Source organism: Cygnus olor, chromosome 2 (genome assembly GCF_009769625.2).
Source record: "Cygnus olor isolate bCygOlo1 chromosome 2, bCygOlo1.pri.v2, whole genome shotgun sequence".
Classification (NCBI taxonomy): Eukaryota; Metazoa; Chordata; class Aves; order Anseriformes; family Anatidae; genus Cygnus; species Cygnus olor.
Window position 1 is genome coordinate 11,054,922 of NC_049170.1, and position 21,973 is coordinate 11,076,894.

Sequence of the window (21,973 nt, forward strand, 5' to 3'; positions counted from 1 at the left end):
TGATTGAAGCGTGTAAGCTGGCATGTCAGCCACACAAAACTTCCTCTATAAGGAGAATACTTCTTATATTTTCCGGGTCCCATAGATTTCTGCAAAATCTGAGACACATCCTGCTGATGTAAATTCTTAGATTTTTAGCAATCTTTTAGTTTTCAACCTTTTTCCAAAAAGCTGTATCCTACTGTAAGCTTGTTAGCAGAACATGACAGAAATGGCGTGAAACAAATACATTTGTACGGACAGCTAAAAAATCATGATGGCTGGCAAATCACAACTGGAAAATTAATGTTTACGTCAGTTTTTAGTTTTTCTTTCCAAAATATTGAAATGAATGCTATAGTGAAGGAGGGGGATGAGAAACGTCTTCAAGCATTTCTCTGTAAACGTACATTTCTTTTTTTGTAGTTTTAAAGAATCTTTGGAGTTCAAACTTCTTGAAAACATTGCATAGATGAATCGGCCTCTTTCAGCACTTAACCTCTAAGCCTTAGATTTGTATACATACTTACACGCACTGGAGTTTATGCTTGTTGTCTCACATGTGTGCACCCACTCATAAGCAAATAATCAGGGGTGATAAATATAGTTTTAAGAATCTAATATGGCTCCCATTAAACTTCAAACTATTATTTGTATGAGGAAGTTGTGCATACTATAGTACTGCGAGCATTTTCTATTGCTTGGAGGTAGTGCTATGCAGTATTTTATTAACTATTAACTGTCTGATAAAGGTTATTTTTCAGATTTTGTAATAATATAGAAAACTTCTTAAATATATTTGCAGAAATGCAGAGAGTATACTGTTCTGGTTAGTTTTACCATGTGGGAAGGGTGACAATGCAATGAACAGGAATAAATATGCCACAATGTTTTTATCTTTTTCTTTAATGCCAAAGGCTCTTTATATTTCTTTTATACCATGCAATCAAAAGATGAAAATAATGTTAATAGTCTGGGCTTTTTGGAAAACAAACAAACAAACACACATCCTGTTTTTATATTTTAATAAGCATGGTGTACAAGACCCACTGTTCTTATGTTCTTGTAAGAACCTCTGATGTTCTACAACACTAGTGGAGTGTCAACTCAGTTCTTAACAAAAGTGCCCTTAAAGAGTAAACCAGAGATATAAAAATGAAACGTGTATTATTTGAAGGTAGAATAGCTCCTAAAATTATTGTATCACATGGGTGATTGCTGTGTCCTGGCAGAAGGACATGGTGTTTACATGCTCCGATCACATAAAGTGTTACAAGGGTGGGTAGAGGGGCGGTCAGGAGATTTGTTCCAAAAGTGTACTCCTGATCCCAAGTAAATGCTTTCTTGCACCCATCCAACTTATTATGTAAGGGACACTGGAGAAGGTAGAATAAAAATGGTGGGAAAATGTTCTCCTCCCTCAGCAACAGGCAGAGGAAGAACTCAGTAGGGCCTTTTCAAGGAGAGGCCTTCCTGCCCCCCATGGGCAGCCCTCTTAGGTGCAGATCTGCCACTGCACAGCCTCAGAAGCCTGCAGCTACATCGATCCTTTGCTCTCCCTGTATGTCTCCCTAGGACATAAGCTTCTTTTCTTGCCCTAGGTACACAAGAGGGAGTTTGCTAGTCCCGAAGGTCAGCTCTTGCTCAGATGTGGGGCTGCATGGAGGGTGGGTTCCCAGCCCTGCACTGGTGACCCTCAGGCCAAGGCATCGTTGGGGTTTGTTCCACCTCCTTGCCCTTCTGCCAGAGCACTGCTCTCACATGGGCAGCTATATGGCAGACTGACAGAAAAAATAAATAATAATAATGTTATTTTTAAAAGAGTTGGGATAACAGGAACCATTTCATTTGTTACAAAATAAACTGAGAACTGGTCTGTTGTTTCACACTGTTATCAGGGTTGAGGAGGATGAGTGTTTTCCTCCTTGATCCTCACATGGTACTGTGTACAAGGCTCCATGTCCAGCCTGTCTACTGCAATGTTGGCTACCAACTGTTAAAGCAGATATTTAGGAGAGAGCTAGAATACAGAGAACAGTTTCATTTTTAGTCAGTTCTGCATTAAACAAGGAGTTTTATCCTTCCTTTAAGATAGTAGGGCTGTAAAGATTGTCCTTTTTATTGTTAGCATCAAACCCTCTTTGTGTATTTTACAGGTCTATTTTCCTTAAGAATTAAATTCTACAATTAATCATATGGTTCTCTTACAAATTAGGAGGTTTTTTCAACTTGCAGTGTCCTCATGTTCTGTAATATGAATACAAAGGAGCTCAAGGGGATGCAGAATCTTTTTTCCTGCTATTCCCAACAGAGACTTTCTCTGAATCATTCTTAGGTGATGGTATCTACTAGCTGTCATTCTTTGTTGTATTTCTGTCATATTCCCTCTTATCATTCCCTCAAAAATGTATTCCTAGCCTTTCTTTTCTGGGAGGTCCATCCAGTTGCCCTTGCGTCAAATCCCAGAGGGAAAAGATTTCTAAAGTAGAAGTGTTGGGCTGATGAGACCACACTGTGTCTGTGACAGCCCTGTGCACTTCAGCTCTTCTCTGGTATCTCCAGGAGCCAGAGGTGCCTCATATACAATTGCAGCTGGACATACATATCACTTCACATGATCTTTTTTTCTTTCTTTCTTTTTTTTTTTTTTTGAAGTGAAGTATGTAATAGTGCTGTTAAATCATTGATTCTCCCTAATATACTGTGCTTTATTTCATTATACCTGTAGAGTGTGTGAGTGTTGCTGAGATAGTACCAGATCTTGAAGCTTGACAGTCCTCTTAGACAAGTCCCTCTTAGTCCCGTAGACCTCTAAATTGCATTTCTGCAACTGATGAAATACTCAAATCTGTTTAATTTTTGTGAATTTGAGAGGAGGGACACTTTTAATACTTAAATTCCCATCTTTAGCATTGCACAGATGGTGTAATGTTTTTGCATTTTTATCTTATTTTGGGTTACTGAAGTTAATATTCTGCTAGTTACAAGTATCCGCATGCTCACCACAGAGTTCATTTTGAGGACAGAGCTCTCGAATAAATTATACATCTTGGTAGCAGTCATAAATCAGTCATTTTTTCATTCAGAAAGTGGTGGCACTGGAAGAAAGTTCTTCAGTGATCAAAATGCATCGTTAAGCTTTTAAAAAGAGAGTCTATTGCCTGTTGTAGAGCCGTAGGCGATTTATGGCTTATCTGTACTTATTGCCTTGAGCTTTTGGAAAATTTGTAAACAAAGCCAGATGCTCATTATGTTCCCATTCAGGGTTGGTTAGATGGTTAAATGCCATCAGAAGAACTTTGGTCCGGTTGGGTTTTAGGATGTTACAGAAAATGGAATTGCTCCAAACTATTTTTTTTTTTTTATATTTATCCTCCATGAAAATATACTTCTACTTTCTGCATTTTTCTGGATTTTTTTTTTAATTGTTGTAAGCGATAAAAATCTGAAATTAAAAATCTGAGAACTATAATGCAAACTAAACAGTGGGTACAGCTTTTTCTCTGTGTCATACTTACCCAGAATGATATAAGTCAAGTGCCACTGGCCCTTTTTAAGGGTTTAGAGCAATGCAGGAGTTTGTTAACACCTCAGACTAGGGTGATTTATGCTTATGCTTTTTACCAAATTTTAGGGAGTAGAAATGTGAACTAAGTGACTTTCCGTAGCCAATTTGATAAGTTAAGTCATTTGCTATTGGTTTAATAATTTTTACTGCTTACCTTTTGTCTTTTGTATAGATTATGTGATATGGAGGGAATTCTGGTAAACTACCTTTTTGCTTTTTTACTGCTCTTTAAGCATAAGAAAACATGATGCTGTATACAAATTGGATTGCTGTTAAGAATTTTTTCCTTGTATTTATTGTAAGATGATCATGTAATCCATTTCATAATTCATGATTAACTTTTTGGTGTATTTTTTTTTATTTATTGGCTGCAGCTGACCAAGTAAACAGGTCATGGCACGCTTAACGAAGAGACGACAGGCAGATACAAAGGCTATCCAGCATCTTTGGGCAGCTATAGAAATAATCCGGAACCAGAAGCAAATTGCTAACATTGACCGTATTACAAAGTAAGTGATCCATTCAAAAAAAATCTTAACGAGGGGAAAGGTTGATGATATTAAAAGCCCTGAGAAACAGAGACATTAAACATTATGAGAGACTGTGAAAAAGCTACATGAACTGCTGAGTTACTAATTATAACAGAGTACCTAAAGATCCCAAAGTGAGATTTAATCTATTGAGATGAGATTTTGTTCACCCTGTATTTGTTCTGTATATGAGTTTGTAGGAAATATACAATCTTTATAGTACTTGAACTGAATTTATTGCGTTAGAGTTACTTGCTAGCTTGGCCAAAAGAGAAGAGGTCTGTCTTGGGACCAGTACTGGTCTTTATCTGTCTTTATCAACGACACAGACAATGGGATGAAGTGCACCCTCAGCAGATTTGCAGGTAACACTAAGCAAAGTGTGCACTTGATACAGAGTGGTGCACTTGATACAACAGAAGTAAGGGGTGCCACCCAAAGGGATCTGAATAAGTTAGAAAAGTGGGTCTATGTGAGCCTAGTGAGTTTCAACAGTCTATGTGTAAGGTGCTGCACCTGGGTTGGGACAATCCCAGACGTGAGTTACACACTGGGAGAAGAACTTATTGAGAGCAGTGGAGAACTCATTTCTGGAAAACAAAGATAAATAGGAAGTCAAACTGCTTGGTTGCACAAGCCATATTAGTTGAGATGGGCATAGGATGCTATTAAAGAGGACATGGGTGTATTATATCTATAGTTAATACTATTGTTAATATTAAAGTATTCTTCATGATGTAGTAGGTGCTATATATACAGTGAAATATTTATTGTTTATTCTGTTGAGCTTGCAATGTTCAAAAAGGTCTAACATATTAAAATAGCTTTTTGAATAACTTGTACTACTCACTGTAATAAAAGCTGAAGGTTTTGTGCCTCTCTGCTTTGTCTGCATTTCCAGGCCAACATGCACATCACATTTGTCCAAGTAATCAATATGAATAATTTAAAAGAGCAAAACTAACCAGTTGGCAGCTCTTCAGTTGCTAGAACCGATGTGAACTGATAGTGAGGGCAGAGACCACCAAAGGGGAGATATAAACAGTGCAGGTGACTAATGAAGTGAAAATCAGTATAATATGGTCCGCTGACACAGTTTGGAGTCTGTGGGGTGGAAGTGACAGGCAAAACAGGCTTAATAAGTAGAAGTGGAACAGTTTAGGTTGTCCAAGCATAGCAAATAATAAAAAGGAAAAAGGAAAAAGATGATGTACCAAGTGAATTAGTATGTACTTGGCTCTTAAAACAAAAATAAATGCACTATTAAACCAAAAAGTACCTTCCTAGAGAATTCCAGGCAGGCTTAAGAGGGAGATTGTATTTTAGGAAATTTCATTTTTGAGCTTGCACTTGAGCTTCTGAATGCTGTAAAACATTATGTATATTAGCATCATGTCTACAAGGAGATAAGTAGGTAAACTAATGCTATACATTTTCCATTTTAACGTTTCAAATGACTTGCTCCAGGCCATATATTAGCTGAGTTTGGTAGCTGTTTATGTTTTTTTCTATGTAATAAAGAGAGACAGGCACGTCTGGCGAGGGATTCATCCCACTCTTATAAAAGATGCCTATTTTAAGATGGTGCAAGTAACATTTAGCTGGGTGAAGTTAGGGAAGAGAAATCCTATCATTACAAGGTTGAGAAAACAAGTAATTAAAAACTAGAAAAAGGGGTACTGCTCTTAGTAACTGAAGGGTAGCTTGATGGTTTTTTTAAACAGGCTTGATCCAGATTGTATGACTCATCTGTAATCAGAAGAAAAATACCTTAAATGACTAAACAGAGGTACAAGCAGCTGTAGTACTTTGAGAAAGATGAATATTATAGAAGTTTGGAAGATCATTAAAAATTTCGAAATGGTTTCTTGTCTCTCTGGTGCAAGGTGTTAACAGTAAAGAGTTATCTAAAACATGCTAGGACACTGTAAATGCTCTACATGCACATCAGTGGCAGAAGTTATTTAGTTTCAATTATATGATATTTTTAAGGAGATAACATTTGACAGGGAAGGAAAAGACAGAAGTCGTTGAGTTGCTTTCCACTTCTACTTGTTGATGGAGAAACACGGATGACTTAGAAAATGATAATGCATATCACATAATATTCAAAATAAAGTTCTGAAATTAGTGGGGTATCAGAATATCTCTTCTGATTAGAACTGAGAAACTGATGTATTCTTCCAGGCTCAAGGATCATTTGGTCAAGTAAAATTGTCATTCCTCCAGAGATAAATCAATGTCTTTTTTTTTTTGTTTTGTTTTGGTTTTGATTACATATTTAAGGTAAGTGACAGTCCTCCTGCCACATCATATAGCAGTTTACAAGCTGAACAGATGATTCATAATTTAATTTTGCTGTTTGCTTGTGGTGGTTTGGGTTTTTTTATTTGTTGCTGGAGACAGGTTGTCCTGTATATTTAGTGACTTGTTAGTCCAAACACCATTAGAGCATAATCTATGCTGCTGGTTTCTTCATCAGATAGTTCGCTACTTTTAGGCATATCTATTAATTGTCTTTTCTTCTAACTGGAAACTCAGCATGGGTCTCTCTCTCTTCCTATTTTTAAAAGTTTATTTCATTTAATTCTTGCTTCTCCTGGCCTTCTGGTGCTGAATAGAAGTATGCCACTGTACATATTAGACAGCATTTACTTCTTATGATCAAGGAGGAAATGCTGGTAGTGTAAAAAAGAAGATTCATGGTTTATAGATAACAAACTGTTTCAACTCAGTATAAAAAAAAGATGAATCCATGTAACACATTAAAATCATGTAAAATGTAACCTGTGTACTTTATATAATTATTAAAAAATACCTGGGGTAAAGAAAGACTTCCCTAAGATACTGGTAATGGGAAGGAGGCAAGAAAAATCTATAGAACTAGACACTCATTTTCTGTAGAGAAAATAAGAGTAGGAGGATGGTGTAGGAGGAGCCAAGAGCACTAGAAGGTACTTCTGATATTGTCAGAAAAACCTATAAGGAAAGAGGCCCTTTAATTAAAAGTCAACTAAATCAAGTACGCTTTGCTATTTAAATTGATGAGGGGGAAAAGCAAGAATAGAAAAATGCATGATTAGTAGCTGATTGAAAACTGTCTTACATTGAGGAAAGAGTTTTCACTTGGAAAATTTCAAAATACAAGTTAGAGCCGTTAAGAAATTCATTATTAAGCTTATTGAACTGTTGGCGATTATTTTGGAAAGTTCACTGCATACAGAGCAGTATTTAGAAACAGAAAAAAATATCTGTTTTTGAAGGAATTAAAAATATGTGTGGAAAAATGGCAAGAAAATGACACTAATAATTGGAGTATTATATAAATACTTAAATAAAAGGATTGGTAGGAAAGAGACCATATTGCACAGACTTGATGTCTCCAAAACAATCACCAAATCATTATATGAAAGGAATTCTGCAATTTTAGTGATTTTACGTAGGGGTACATTTTACTTGGGAAGTTACTTCCCATTGATAGGAGATAAGTGTTCTGCCATAGATTGAAAAATAAGTGAAGGACTGAAAACCAATGCTAACAAGCAATAACTGCAGTAAATTTAAAGGAATTAGTACGAAAATTGCAAAGTGCCTTTTGAGAAGAATTTTAAAAATATATTTATATGTAATTTCTTCTGTTGGTACATAGAGTCCAGTGTGTTCAGTGCATTTTTATTTAAGGGTAAAGCTTATTTGAAGACAATTGTAACATGTTTGTACCAATACGCAAAATAAATATTCTGGCCCAGCGTATATTGTCATAGTTTATTTTGAGTCATTCAATTATAATCATTTAAAAATCTAACTACAAGAAATATCTGGCATTTCTAAACTGCCAAATTACTTACTAACAAAATGAAATTTCTAAAAGGTATTTATCAAGAAATGTGACTATTTTTCTGTCTAGGCCTGGTATTGCAATAATTTAACCTTAATATGACTATTATTTAGATGAGCATTATTGGGATTAGTTATGCTGTAAACACTAGCAGAGAAATAGCTTCCCATATCTTACAAATTCTCTGTCAAGAGCGCAGCTTGACAAATTGTTCATCCTAAAAGTGTGTTAAAAATGATAATTATGCTTTGACTTTCTCAGTTTTTTCCTCATTATCTTCCATCTGTTTTGGGTTTGGGGTAACCTCAAAAATTGATTCTATGGAATAAAATGCATTAAAATACACTGGAAAAAAAAGGCATGCATATTTAAATGAGTAGGATAAATTATTGACAGTCAGTTGCATAGCAGATTGGTAAGTATTTCTGTACAGATACGTTTTTAAAGTTCCCTTTCTTTGGCTACGCTAGGCTTCCAGTTTCTTTTAAAGTATTTCTTTACCGTGAGGGTGACAGATCACCAGAACAGGTTGCCCAGAGAGGTTGTCGAGTCTCTTTGTCTGGAGATATTCAAAACCCACCTGGATGCCATCCTGCACAATGTGCTCTGGGTGACTCTGCTTTGCAGGGGGGGTTGGATTAGATGATCTCCAGAGGTCCCTTCCAACCTCAGCCATTCTGTGATTCTGTTATAATTTCCTTACAGGTAATCGGACTCCTAAGATTTAATTAACTATTAATTCCTTTTTTGCCCTTTTTCTCTCAAGGTATTGGGTTTCCTCGGTAGCAATTTATGAACGTTTTGTGATCTTTATGATTAGTTTGGAGTTCATTTTCTGTTAAGGTAATGTTATTAAAATACCCAGTTGACAATTATGACAAATAGGAGTTTGCCATTGTAAACAAAGAATCCTTCTGCTTTCTAAACCATTTCATGGCTTCTTCACTAATGCGAAGAACCAAAGTGTAATTCTTTTCTTCCATACTTCCTTCCTCATATTTTTTTCTCTCTCCCTTTGATGTGATACATGATTTATTTAGCTGATTTGCTTCTCTCCCTGTCTCTTGTAAAGGCTCTCTGTCTGTACTGTCTTTGTGTACCGTGACAGGGAATGCCCTGGCACCATCTGGAGCAGATATGATGTGACCACACTGCGTTGCCTTTGGCTCATAGAGTGTTTCTTTGGCTGTGACATATTCTTTGTTTGTTTTATATGTGTGTGTGGTTCTTCAGTTCTAAGCGCCAAAAATAACACAGCCCACAGCAACGCTATTCTTGAAGCTTGAAGCTGGAGGCTGGTGTAGTTTGCCATCGGGCATGGCATGAAGGCATCTGAGGACACATAGCATGCTGGAACAGTGTTGGAGTGCCCTGGGCAGAAGGAGTCAGTCTTGGCATGATTTAAGTCCATGTTCTCTATCTGGAGCAAACTAACCTCTTGGCCGTGCTCTGCCTTCTTCCCAGAGGGAACAAGTTGGCTTTCTCCAGAATGGAGCCTGAGAATGGTTTACTTTGGGAATGAGACAGAGTGACCATAGTCCCCAGGGTGGAGGTATCCCAACTTTTTGGGAGGATGAAGCTGATGGAAAGAATATTAGCTAGGATAATATTGATATGCTGTAATTGGAGAATTTTAAACTAAAGCAAAAATGAAGTTTCATCAGTCAGAAAGCTGTTTCACAACATCTGTGATACAAAAATGTATTTTCCACAAACAGGTACACAGACTGTCATCTGTTTTTTAATTGACATACAAATGTCCAGTACCAGGTCCGTGAATGGACATAACCATTTTTGCATATTTGTGCTGTGGACTCATTTTTGTTACATTCTAATTTGATATAAGTGCAGCTAAGTCAGGTCATCTAAGAGGACTGAGCAGATTCTAAGCCTACAGAGAGTAGTCTCTGTGAGTCCCTTGTTAGCTTTGTGCTGACTGACATTAATCAGCATTGATGGAATAGCATCCCAGAAAAGAATTACTCAGTATGAAAGATTACTTTAAAATGATGAGATTTTTCTGGTCCCAAAATTGAGGTGGAGTCACTAGCAGATTGAGTATGTGACCCTCTTGGTTTGACATTTAGTCCTGTGAGGAGGATTTCTTCTCCAAATATCACTCTATGAAATTTCTGTAGTCAATCCCTGAGGATATTTAAAGTTAAGGGCCTCTCCCATCCATAAATCTGTTTCTGTTGCCTTAATTCTCCTGCTGTTCTCTTTCTAGGCTGTCTGCTTTAACAGAAATCAATTTCTAGAAGCACTGATTAGAGCAAAGATGAGAATGAGCAATTTGAACAGGTAGAGAATAATCATAAGAGAGTATAAATAAGAAAATGAGCAATTTGAACAGGTAGAGAATAATCATAAGAGAGTATAAATAAGAATATGTAATGCAATAGCAAGAAAAAAAACGTAAAATCAAGATACTTAGAGTATTGCTTATTTGAAGCTCAGAAAGTTGTTAGAAAAACTTGTCACTATTTATAGTACATCTGATGAGAATTTAAATCCCCCTAGTATTTTGCATGTTGCAACTAAATAGTCATGCATAAACAAAAATAGTAAGCCATAAGAATGATTAGGAGAGCAGATTACTCTGGATTTAGAACTAGATAATCCTGTTTTTTAACTTTACATGAGCAAAATTATTGTAGCACCTGATATTTCTTTGACTGAAATGGAAACTTAGATACGTTTTTCTGCTCTGGCGGTTTCTTACCCTTTGTCAAGCCATTCCCTGCCTTTTTGTTGCTGAAGAGTAGGCTCATCTGAAAACAATGGTTCGAAATAAAGCATCCTCCTGTTAGCCATAAAAATGCAGTGGCTGCTTGAGTTCACTTCTAATCAGTGTTACTGGCTCCTTTTCCACATTTTTACATTATCCCCCTACATGTTTAAAATGCGACCACGTGGAGCAACTAGTGTTATTAAGAGCAACTCTTCAGAGTCCAGTATGTGTTAATCAAACCGTGGCCAGTTGTACTGTGGTGGAGCAGGTGAATGCTGATGGAGATGCTCAGAAAGCTCACATTTTACCAGCTGAGAAAGGAGGAGGAAGAACAGAGCAGTGAAGTCTTTTCCATGCCATGCAGTGTAATAGCAATTCCTGATTATGTGAGGGTAAGCAAAAGTGTGGAGTCCTACACTAAGCAGCGTGATGCTACTTCCTCAGCAGCCCACAAAGCTGCTTCTAGTGATTGTGGGTCTCTGAGTATTCACCTCAGAGAAAAGCAAATTCAGTTTGTATTGGGTTGGCTCAATTATAGATATGTGCATTACAGAAAACAAGCACAGAAACACATCCCCAGGTGATGACAGCGTGGAAAACTCTGTTTTAAACACTTTAAACTTAAACTTAAAACTACTTTAAAACAACCTTTTAAAGTAGTTTTAAGTAATACTTCATGTGCTTTCTGTTACAGTCAAAGACAAGTTACTTCTTTCAGTCTGATTCCACTAAGTCAATCTCCCTTACTGGATTTCTTTTACTGCCTTTCTTTCTCTTTTACCCTAATAAACTTCTTCACTTCCATCTTTTAGCCAGAAAATATTGGATTTGTTTGTTTTTCTGTTTTTATAACAATTCTTACGTTAAACCAAGAGAATACACCAAGTCTGGAGTTTTAAAGCTTGTAAATCCTTACTCATAGATCATCCTAGAAAAAAAAACAAGTATGTCCTCTTTTGGTCAGGTTGGTTAAAAATCATTATATTTATAAAACAAAAAAAAAATCCAAAAATGGATAATTTAACTACTTCATAACATAATTTTCAGTAAAATTGCTGGTTTTGTCATATATAAAATCTCTGCATTATGTCGGTTACAATCATAGCAATACATTGCAGAGAAATACCAAAGATGTCAAAATATTTAACTTACTATATATATTATTTTTTATATTAGTGGCTTTGCATTGAAGTTAAATTATACATTCAGGTTGAAATTTTCAGAAATCTTCAAAATGTCCAGATAGATACTATGAAGTAAGAAAGAGAACTGTCAAAACTGCATATATACAGGGAATGTAATCATCTTTTGCATCATACCTAATACACAGTTTTACTTGTAAATTTGTACCTAGAGTGACCATTGAGGTAATAGTCAGGAAGCTAATAAGGAATTTTAACATCCAGATTCACAAAAACATTGAAGTGAGGAACTAATTAAAACATATTTTGTAAGACCCTTAAAAAGGAATGACAAACTTTCAGTAGTTGCACGGGGAATGTTCACAATGGGAGATTTTCATTATATTTCACCCTTGTTACCTGTAGATAGCTACAGTGGTCATAAAGCTTTTATCTCTTTGTTAATATTGGTTTAGTCTTAATTTTGCTTGTGAGTTCATTATGATTTTCTGGTTTGGATGGTATGTGACATTAATGTTAGTGGTAGTGATGGTCCAGTTTAAGATCTGCTTTTAGATGTTTTCGACTTGAGGGTGGAAGCAGGGATGACAGGAAAAAATTGTAAAGTTGTCATGGATAAAGGCTGTGAAGAACATAGCTACGTTTGCTCTGGGTAGTAGGAAAATTAAAATTGCTGAATTAGGAGCTTTGGTTAAAATACCATCTTGAGTTTATAATACATATTAATAATTACTGTTTCCCATCAAGCTGTTCCCTTGATAGACACCATTTCTTGAATTTGTGATTTTATTTTAATTACATTAGTTAAGGTGTTTAAATAAAGACATAAAAAAAAATCGACTGATCCAATGAAGTAGATGGTGGTAGGATAGTGTTCTTTTTTTATTTCGAAGGTCAGTGTTCTTCATTGGGTCAGTAGGTGAAGTCATCTCTGGTCTGAGCAGAAATAAAATGATTCGTTTTAACAGCTCAATCATATGGTTATTAACAACAATGATACTCCATGTTTGATGCTTGCCAGTGACTGCAAACTCATTTAAACTTTATTTACTGTGCATGCTGCTATGAAAATTGTAATATTCGATGTTTAACGGTTTTCCTGGATAATACATGCAAACTATTAATTCCAGTGTAGCTATTCAGAAGGAAAGTGGTGGAAGTATTTCTGACTTGAAAATCACCATCTCCGTTTTCATTTATACACAATATTTGACGTACTCCATGCTTCTGTTAGTATTCCTGTTGAAGTTGTGCAAGCTTACACAGAAGAATACTTAACAGACTATCTTAATTTCTAATTACTAAAAGCAAGCCAATTTCCTTTTTATGTCACAAGCAGTATTGATTTTTGCTTGAATCATAACATCTTTATAGTATTTAAAAGGGAAACTTTTAGCTTTTTTTTGCTGTAAATAAATGTGGTTTTCTATTAGAAATAAAAGATAAAAATGAGTGCGATATGGCTATTTAACAGGTTGTTATCTGGTCTAAAGTGCTCATCAAGCCTTTCTCTGTAATCAGTGGGGAGAGAGTGATCTCCAGAGCACTCCTCATACCATCTATTTTAGGCTGCAGTTTCATATTTCCATTCATACAAACAATATCATCACCAAAAGCAGCAGGCCTGCCCTGATGGCTTTTCCAGCTGTTGTGCTGTTCCCTAGCTGGTAATTATGTGAACGTTTGTGTGACAGTGTGATATGTTTGAAACTCAGATAAGAATGGAAATTAAATTAGATAGAAAACTCTGAAAAACTGAATCACGAAAGCACTTGAATGTGTATTTTTTAAGCGTGTTTTGAATTGAGGCGCTCAATATGAGCTGACTAAATATTTCATCTGCAAGGTATCAGCCAGGATGTTATATTCTGAGTCATGCATTATTTGTTTGTCTCTGCAGTACTTCCCCAGGAAAGTGCTGGCTGGCGCTGTGACCGCGTGTACACAAGCAGTTGTACATATTTACGCAACGCCACGGACTGGTTGGTGCTCCTCCTTGCTGGTAGCGCTCAGTGCGCACGTGTGTGTACACTACCAGCATATAACATACAAGCAGTTTTTTGGGTTGGAAAAGTTGGAGCAGAGCCCTTTTTTTAGATAAGTTCCTCCTTAAGAAGGTGGTAGTGGTTTTGAAAGGGAGATTATTCTTTTTTTGATAAGGATTGAGTAGCTCAGTACCCTAATTACTTGCTTTCCATGCTCATATTGGTGGGTTACACAATCTTAAGTTGTATAAGAGAATTTAAATTACTGAAACAAGGAATTACTTGAATTGAAATTACAATGTTTTTGACAGAAATGACCCAGGTGATTAACGTTATAGGAAACTCCATGGTGCCTGGGGTATCTAAAAGCATGCACAAACAAGATTACTCTTTAGCTTTGTTGCAGCAGGAGCAGAAGCATCAGGCAGAGCTGAGTTTTCCTGAACTACAGTATTTCATTGGATCACTATCAAATTTGTGTGTTCTTTTTTTAAAAAAACATTGTACAAAATCAGAGTCTGTATTCACGCAAACGCTATATTTCTAGAATATTAAGGAGAGATGAAATTTTAAAAACCCACATCCTGCTTGGGTAGTGTATGTGCCTTCAAAGTGAGTGTTGCAGGCACTGGTGTCAGAAGGAAAAGAAAATTCATAATTTCTGTATAGTTCAGTTTCTCTGTGTCCCCCATTTGGAATTTTGGACTGCACAAAATGTAGATAATCTAAGCAGTGTTTCCTTGCACTGGCAACATCTCCATCAATGGCCGTGTGGCCCATGCAGGGTGCTAGTGCAGTGTGGGGTACCGTGGAAATCAAATGCAGCCTGTTCCTATACCTGCAAGTCTCTTTGTGGAGTGGAAGTACAGAAGAAGGACGTTATGTTTTGGTCGTATTTATCTTAGTGAATTTAATCCATAATCAAAACATCCATAACTGTAAACATACCAAAAAGTAGTTTAGGAAAAAAAACAAAAACAAGTGTGCTGCTACATTCCCCATGTAAGCAGTTCTGCTTTTCTCCATGCGTCTATATTGCCTTCAGCTCTCGGACCAGCTCTCAGTTTCTGGCAAGGACCGAATATCTATTTCAAATATGTTATTTTGAAACACAAATACCTATAATGCTTAGCCCGTGTGTTGTGAAAGTTGATTTATAACACAGCGCTCCGTCTGGGTGTAGCAGGCAGCCTACACTTCGGAGCTGAGAACTTGAGGTACACAAGAGTGAGCAGAAATCTTCACCTGGCTCTCCACTCAGATAGCTGGTGGGATTCCTGAGATTTGGGCTTCAGCATTTTAAGTTCTTATGCTGTGTAGCTGTATTTGTTAAGAGAAGTCACAGGCATCTCTTCCATTTTTACTTTCAGTATGACCAAGTGACCTATTCTTTCAAATTAAAAAAAAGTCTGAAAAAATGTGTGTGAACCCTCTGTAAAACTGCTGTCATGCTCTGAATCTAAAGCAAAATATATCACCAGAAGTAGGAACACAGTATAAAACTCAGAAAGGATTTTTGACTCTTTCCTTTCATTTTATGTTATTCCTTAAGCTCTGTCTCTCTGTCTAGAACATTTTTATATACCTGCAGGTAACCTGTAGTATTAATGGCAGTGTTTCTGTTGAGTTTAATGGGATCTGCCGTATTTTATCAGATCTCAGTTGGGAGATAAGATTTCCATGTAGGACAGCCCAAGACCTCTGTTTTTTCCTGGATGAGTTGCTTAGCTGATGGAGAGCTGCTGCCAGCAGCCTGCTACTTGCCTTCGTACGGCGGAGGGTGGAGGCACCCACCATCGAGATAATTGATCAGACCAAGATTACTGTGTTTGCCACTAAAATTAGCATCTACCTACACTTGTCACGCTGTGTTATTTTACGTAAGGCAGCTGTTTCCTATATGTATTTTGCTTTGGCCTTTTACAGAGATGTTTGCATTTTTCCAGTACTTGCCTTTTGATGAGTTCAGATGGCTGAAAATATAATTCTTTATGAGTCCATACAACTGATTTTTTATTTATTTATTTTTATTTTTTATTTTTATTTTTATTTTTATTTTTATTTTATTTTTATTATTTATTTATTTATATTTTATTTTTTTATTTATTTTTAATACCTTGCCGGCTCTCCTCCTGAGGTAACCTTCCTTCCTTTGCCAGCTTTGTTTTTTGGGCCATGGCATGGGGCCACCCATGTAAACCAGTTGCAGTTGCTGCGTCTCAGGAGGCAACAGCTGCCTTCAAGAGGGCTCTTCAAGGGCCAAGTTCGCTATTCCTGTGCATCGCTCTGTGGCCATGTATATTAAGCTCTTTGGGACAGCGTTTGGCTTCGTGTTGCGTCTTGTACGGCACCGAGCGAAGGAGCTGTGAGCTGTATGACAGCTGTAGGCAAAAAGTTCACCATCTGATCCCCTGCAAGTGCCAGCTACTTTTGTATCTGTGTTGTGCTCCCATGGTGATTGCAGCTTTAGAGTCTGCTGCCTCCCCACCCCTGGGATCAAACCAGGCCTTTCCGTCAAGTTTTAAGGTATGTTTTAAAGAATGTGTATGAGATGGAGGCTTTGGACAGAAAGGCATGCTGAAGACTGGCTAGTTTGAGAAAAAACTATTGGAGTTCTAAGCATGAATTGCTCCTGTGCAGACAGACCATGTCGCTTATAATGTCTCCTTTTGCATATTGAGCAGGCAGGTGGATTAGAGGTGGGTTTGGGTTCTTTGGTCCAGTTTGGATCAGTAAAGGGAGGTGTCAAGATCCAGCTGCCACTTGGTTGCGGCATGGAGCTTCTGCAGTTTGGTGCTGCAAAGGAGAGACTGTGGGATAGCACGTACCAGGTTCCCTGCATCTCAGCCCTCCCCCGTCATTGCGACACGGCTCAGGTGGGGTGTGCAGCAGGTAACCGTGGGGTTCGGGATGCTGCAAGGCCTGTGAGAACCGCTCGAATGCCAGCCCTCGCCTCCGGCTGTGCTGAGCCTCTGGGCTGTCTGAGGTGTCAGGATGATAACTAGAACAAGGTACATAAATGAAAGAAAATGATGGTTTATTGCTGCTAATTTTGAAGAAAAGTCCTGACTTCTGTTTATGCGCAGTCCCAAATAAGCTTAAAATTATTGTTTCACATTTTTATAATTGGTATTTTGTGTATTAAATTTTTGTGTACTATTTCAGTGTACAGACGAGTGCTCACACTCACACACGCACTATCTGCAAATAATTAATAATTATCCTCCACTGTTCTCCTCTCAAACTTCTCTTTTGCTATCAGGTGTGCACGTACGTTAGCTATGTGCACGTGTGCATTTATCTGATTCTTTTGGCAGAGGCTTGTTTCTGAAGGTCAGCACATTTACATTCAATGGTGTGATGATGGGGAGCTTTCTTTAAGGGTGGTAACAAACCACAAACAGGCTGAAGATTCTTATCCCTTGCTTTCCAAGTTGTGTTGCAATAATTGAAAACACATTTTAGCGGGCTCTCAGAAGTTGATTACAAAAATTGTAATTTTGCTAGATACTTCTGTGCTAATTTCAAGGAGGTTTCTTCTGCCAGTTTGTGAGCGGAGAAAAAAATGACCTGTAAATACTGTAATATTGAGCAGCAGTTTGAAGATTCGTCAGTTGCTTCTGTGTCCTGCAGGCTGGCAGGCTCTTTTGGTGAGATTTGGAATTTAATATTCAGATTATCAGGCCAAGCCTCCTCTTCTCTTCAGACAGACCCTCATTTTATAGGGGAGGGATTAGCACAGTTAAATTGTATTCTGAAATAGTTGTTTCAGCCTGCTAGCTGATTAGGGCTGCTTTGCTGATTTAGGGGATTTCACTTTGTCTCCACCCCGTGTTCTCTGGTCTGAAAGCATATTTGCTTTACTTCTGGTGGTTGGCTACATAATAGCAGGGTAGGGATTGGATTACACCTCCCAGCCTGGCGATAGGGAGGACTGGGCAGGAGCATAACAAACCAGTATTGCTTCAACTCCCCGTCTCCACGGTAAGGCTAATCAGCTCCTGTTGAAAACAGCAATCAGGAATTTCTTTATCTCTCTCCTTTGTTTCTTAACTTCTTGGTGCCACATGCTTCAGTGCATGTGGTGCCAGGAGAAGACTTGCACTCCCGGGATTCGTACTGCCACTTCTGCACAAAGACATTTCAGTATTGTTTTTGCCCTGATCCCGTTGTGAGTCTGATGGGGGTAGTTAGGACCTCCAACATCATGTTTGCTGTCTCTAGGCTAGAGTTTAACTTTGTTTTTATATCCGTCGTGTTTCATACATTGTGACAGTTTCTCACATTTCATTATTAAAAACAAACAAAAAAAAAAAAAACAAAAAACCCACACATTTTCTGATTAAAATCCTGTGCCTTAATAGTTTCTTAGTTTCGCTGCTGACTTCTGGCTGAAAAGGAACAGATATGATTTCACCCAGGTCTTGCCAGCATTGTTTTACAGTCTGTGAATATCTCTTCCATGTACACCACGCAGGTTTTAATAAAAGTGAAAATTCTTCGGGGGTTTAGGGGCGGAGCACTTTTCTAACAGCAATTCTACCCTTCCAAGTAAAAACGCTCTCTCTAGCCGTGTGTGCTTTGCTGTGAAAGCTGATAGCATTGTATTTAAAAAAATTGAAAACATAGCCCTTTTGGATCTCCAGACAGCACAGTCTGAACATTGACTAAGTACTCTACAAAAAGCCACTGGGGATTTATTGCTCCTCATTTATAGCTGGGGAAAATGAAGACAATGTTTGGCTGGTGGCAGTACTTCCACTCTGGTCGAGAACACAGATTGGATTTGAGAAACTGGAGGTTCAGAGCCTCGTCACTAGTGCATACACTGCCACAGTTAGAACAGACAGATTAAACCTCTTAGTTGATTAGAGTGGGTTTAAGGCTTTTTTTGTGTGTGTGTTGTATGTCTGCCTGTTCAGGAATGCAAATGAGAAATATCACAAAACACATTGCTTACATTCAAGAAGTTTATTGGATCGTGGTCCTGCAACTATGGGTGCTGCTACGCAAAATAAGTGCTTTCTTCAGCAGGATGCACTGGAGACCGTGGCACTGGGTTAAGACTGGATTTCTGTTCCCACAATTTTATCAGCCTGCTGTGTAGCTGTAAGAAATCACTTCTTTGCTCAGTGGCTGATTTTTTTCCATCGGTAAAATGGGGACAATGATAGTACCTACGTTCTGCGTTTTGAGAACTATCAAAGACTTGAAGAAACTGCAGAAAACAAGAGTGCTGTGGTTCTGATTGGGAAGTTATTAATCCAATGTTAAAATGGAAATTTGCTCAAAATCCAAAAGGTAGCAAACATTGACAAAGATAATTTTCACTTCAAAGATCTCCTTGCGTGTATTTGCATAAATAGGTGTGTATATGCACATGCATGAAATGCATGTAACATGAATATATAAAGAGTTGAGTTTTTCTGCTTATTTCAGGCAGTTTGGAAGCTTCAGCGCTGTATTTCTCAGCATACTGATGGTGTTCACTTGCACAGTGTTTGAAAGTGAAGTAATAGGTTTGAGTCTCTGTCTGTTTACACCCTCCTTGGAATTTGGAGACCTTGGAAAACTCATTTGTGATGTTTAATAACACTTGAACAGGTTCTTCTGTTGAGTTTCGATTTCTGCAGAAGCAGAGAGTGATCAGGTTGGGCAGGTGAGCATCTGCCCAGCATGATACAGAGCTGAAGTGCTGTGCCTGGCATCTGAGTCATTGCTTGGCCCGGGATCCTTGTTGGTAGCCAGCATAAGATTCATGTGTATTAGCTTGGATTGCAGACTTGCACTGTTGTTCTTTCTCTATTAATCTCTTTTATTATTACTTACTTTTTGTGTAGTGGCAACATGTACAAACCAACCAGACTTGGACCACATTGTGGCAGATATTTTGAAAGCATGTGAAGTAAATGGTAGCATCTGCCTCCAAGGGTTTTTACACTAAAAAAACCTCCCAAGGTCCTCCAACATGCTACATTTACTTAAATGCCTCTGATACCATGCAGCAACTTATCAATTGTCCTGTGTTGCTCTGATTATTGTGTGATTTACTACACAAACATATACTTCTGCTCAAACAGAAATTTACTATATGATTATATGCATTTAGTTTCCTTTAGAGAAAAAAAAAAAAAAAAAAGGCTAAACCAATTCTGAGCAAAAGCTTGAAAGAGAATGCAGGACTAGAAAATATGTTTATGCATCCAAACCAAGAACAAGTTAGAAAGTAACATGTCCTCAAAAGGAAGGGTTGATTGGAGGGTTCACCACAAGGATGGTCTTCATCCCCTTTTGTGAGTTTATAACTTCTAAGGCATTAACAGTTCCTGTCAGCCCTATTACTAAAAAAAAATCTGAACTGATGTAACTATTTTTTTCATGTAATGCTACTGCATTAAATTACGTTTTCCTTAAATTTACTCCTGATATTAAATAATTATATTTTGGTGAAGATGGTGGTGATGACAGTCACAAAAGAATCATGGTTGCTGGAATTCATCATCAACCATGGAACTGAGGATACTTAGCTGATAGCTTTGTATTAAAGCAAGCAAATACAGATTTTTTTGCTAGGAGATAGTTAAATATAGAGCACCTAGAGAAACCATAAAAGGGAGAGAAATTCAGCTAGCTCTGTAACTGTAAGAGAGCTATGACTAGAAAAATATGTTCACAAAACAGATATTTCCAATTGATTCCAAGTCAGGACCCAGTCAATTCACTTACCTGCTGATTGCGTGCAATCACAGCTCTCTTTACTTCTCCATGCGTAGTGACTCAGAGATATGTTCTTGGGATTCTGCTAAAAATGTATGAAGTGTAATGATCTTAAAACAGGAAGGCTGCCTGTTTTTGAGGGAAGATCGCTTTAGATTGTTTATTCCAAGTAAATATTTTGTGTTGGTCTAGAAGCAACAAATTATACTGGGTAAAGGCCAACATTTCGCAACTGAACCTCATGCATATACAAACGTTAGGCTGTGTATGTTTTGTTCTCAGCAGTGGAGTTCATCATAGTGTGGTCACTGTAGTTGTCTCAAGAAAAGGAGAAAAAACACCTAGTGCTGTAACTCTAGCTGTTGGGTTTCATACAAGATGCATGAATTTCACATTCTTTATAAATGCGTTGTACTCACAGTCACGTCGTAGATTTATTGGCACATCTCCAGGCTCATTCTATAATGTGTGTGCTACAGGATATAGCATTGTATAGAAATATTACAGAAATTCAAGTTTCAGTGAATTTATAGGGGTGCAAATGTAGGTGGAAGTTTAGTGAAGACAAGTCCAAGCAGCATGCATGTCAATCTTGGGGTCTGATCATTTTCTCTGTAGAAGACTTACTGTGCAGTAAAATCCTGTAAATGTGTACATCATAGCTTCAAAGGGAAGAAAAGATGATTTTGAATAATGGGGTAAGTTATATAAATATCGAGGGTTTATAAACAACCTAAAACTTAGAATGTTTGCAATTTTACATCATTTAAAAAGAGTATTTATTTGCTGATGTATTTTATAACTTAATGCTAACAGTTAAGGACTTTTGTGCTTTGTGTGCAGGTATATGTCTCGAGTCCATGGTATGCATCCAAAAGAAACCACACGTCAGCTGAGTTTAGCAGTCAAGGATGGTCTTATTGTTGAAACCCTGACGGTGGGGTGTAAAGGGTCAAAAGCTGGTATTGAACAAGAAGGATATTGGTTGCCAGGAGATGAGATTGTGAGTATAAAATCTTTGAGAAAATAGATCACGATTTCTGATCTTAGCATGAAACTTGTTTTAATTTCTATGTGAAGTTATTTATAGATGCTGTGTTGATGCTTGTGAACAGGGAAGTAATGCACTCTTAAACCTTTTTAACCTTTTCTGTTCCATAGGAACTCTTCTCAAATTTGAGTTTTCTGCTGTGAAAAATTGTCAAAGTCTTTTGCTCAGTCGTGCCTAATTTATGTAGTGTTACCTCTTCTACAGTTGCACAGGAAGATAGTATATATAATGCTATTGGTATTACTTGAAATCCTCAGACGTCCTTGAATCCTAAAGATGGTATGTTTTAAAAGAGATCAAATGAAGAATTTCTGATTAATATTGCTTTAATCTGAATCTGAGGAAGGAAAAACTACTCCATTTCAAAAGTATTCACTTTCAAAAGTTTCAATATTCCTTCCTTTTTGAAAGTACCACAAAATGTTGTACATT

The 21,973-nt window shown here is 37.4% G+C and overlaps 1 protein-coding gene across 9 annotated transcripts in view; it reads left to right on the forward strand.

Annotated features, from left to right (window-relative positions):
- ZMYND11 (zinc finger MYND-type containing 11) overlaps window positions 1-21,973 on the forward strand; it is a 107,550-nt gene that overhangs the window by 41,088 nt on the left and 44,489 nt on the right. For 8 of the 9 annotated variants that reach the window (XM_040546098.1, XM_040546103.1, XM_040546095.1 and 5 more), the window contains 2 exons: window positions 3,922-4,056; window positions 21,334-21,493. In XM_040546098.1, the coding sequence (XP_040402032.1) occupies window positions 3,941-4,056; window positions 21,334-21,493 (276 nt within the window). In that variant the 5' untranslated portion in view covers window positions 3,922-3,940. The remainder of the gene's footprint in view (window positions 1-3,921; window positions 4,057-21,333; window positions 21,494-21,973) is intronic. The other variant, XM_040546099.1, reaches the window with a different exon arrangement.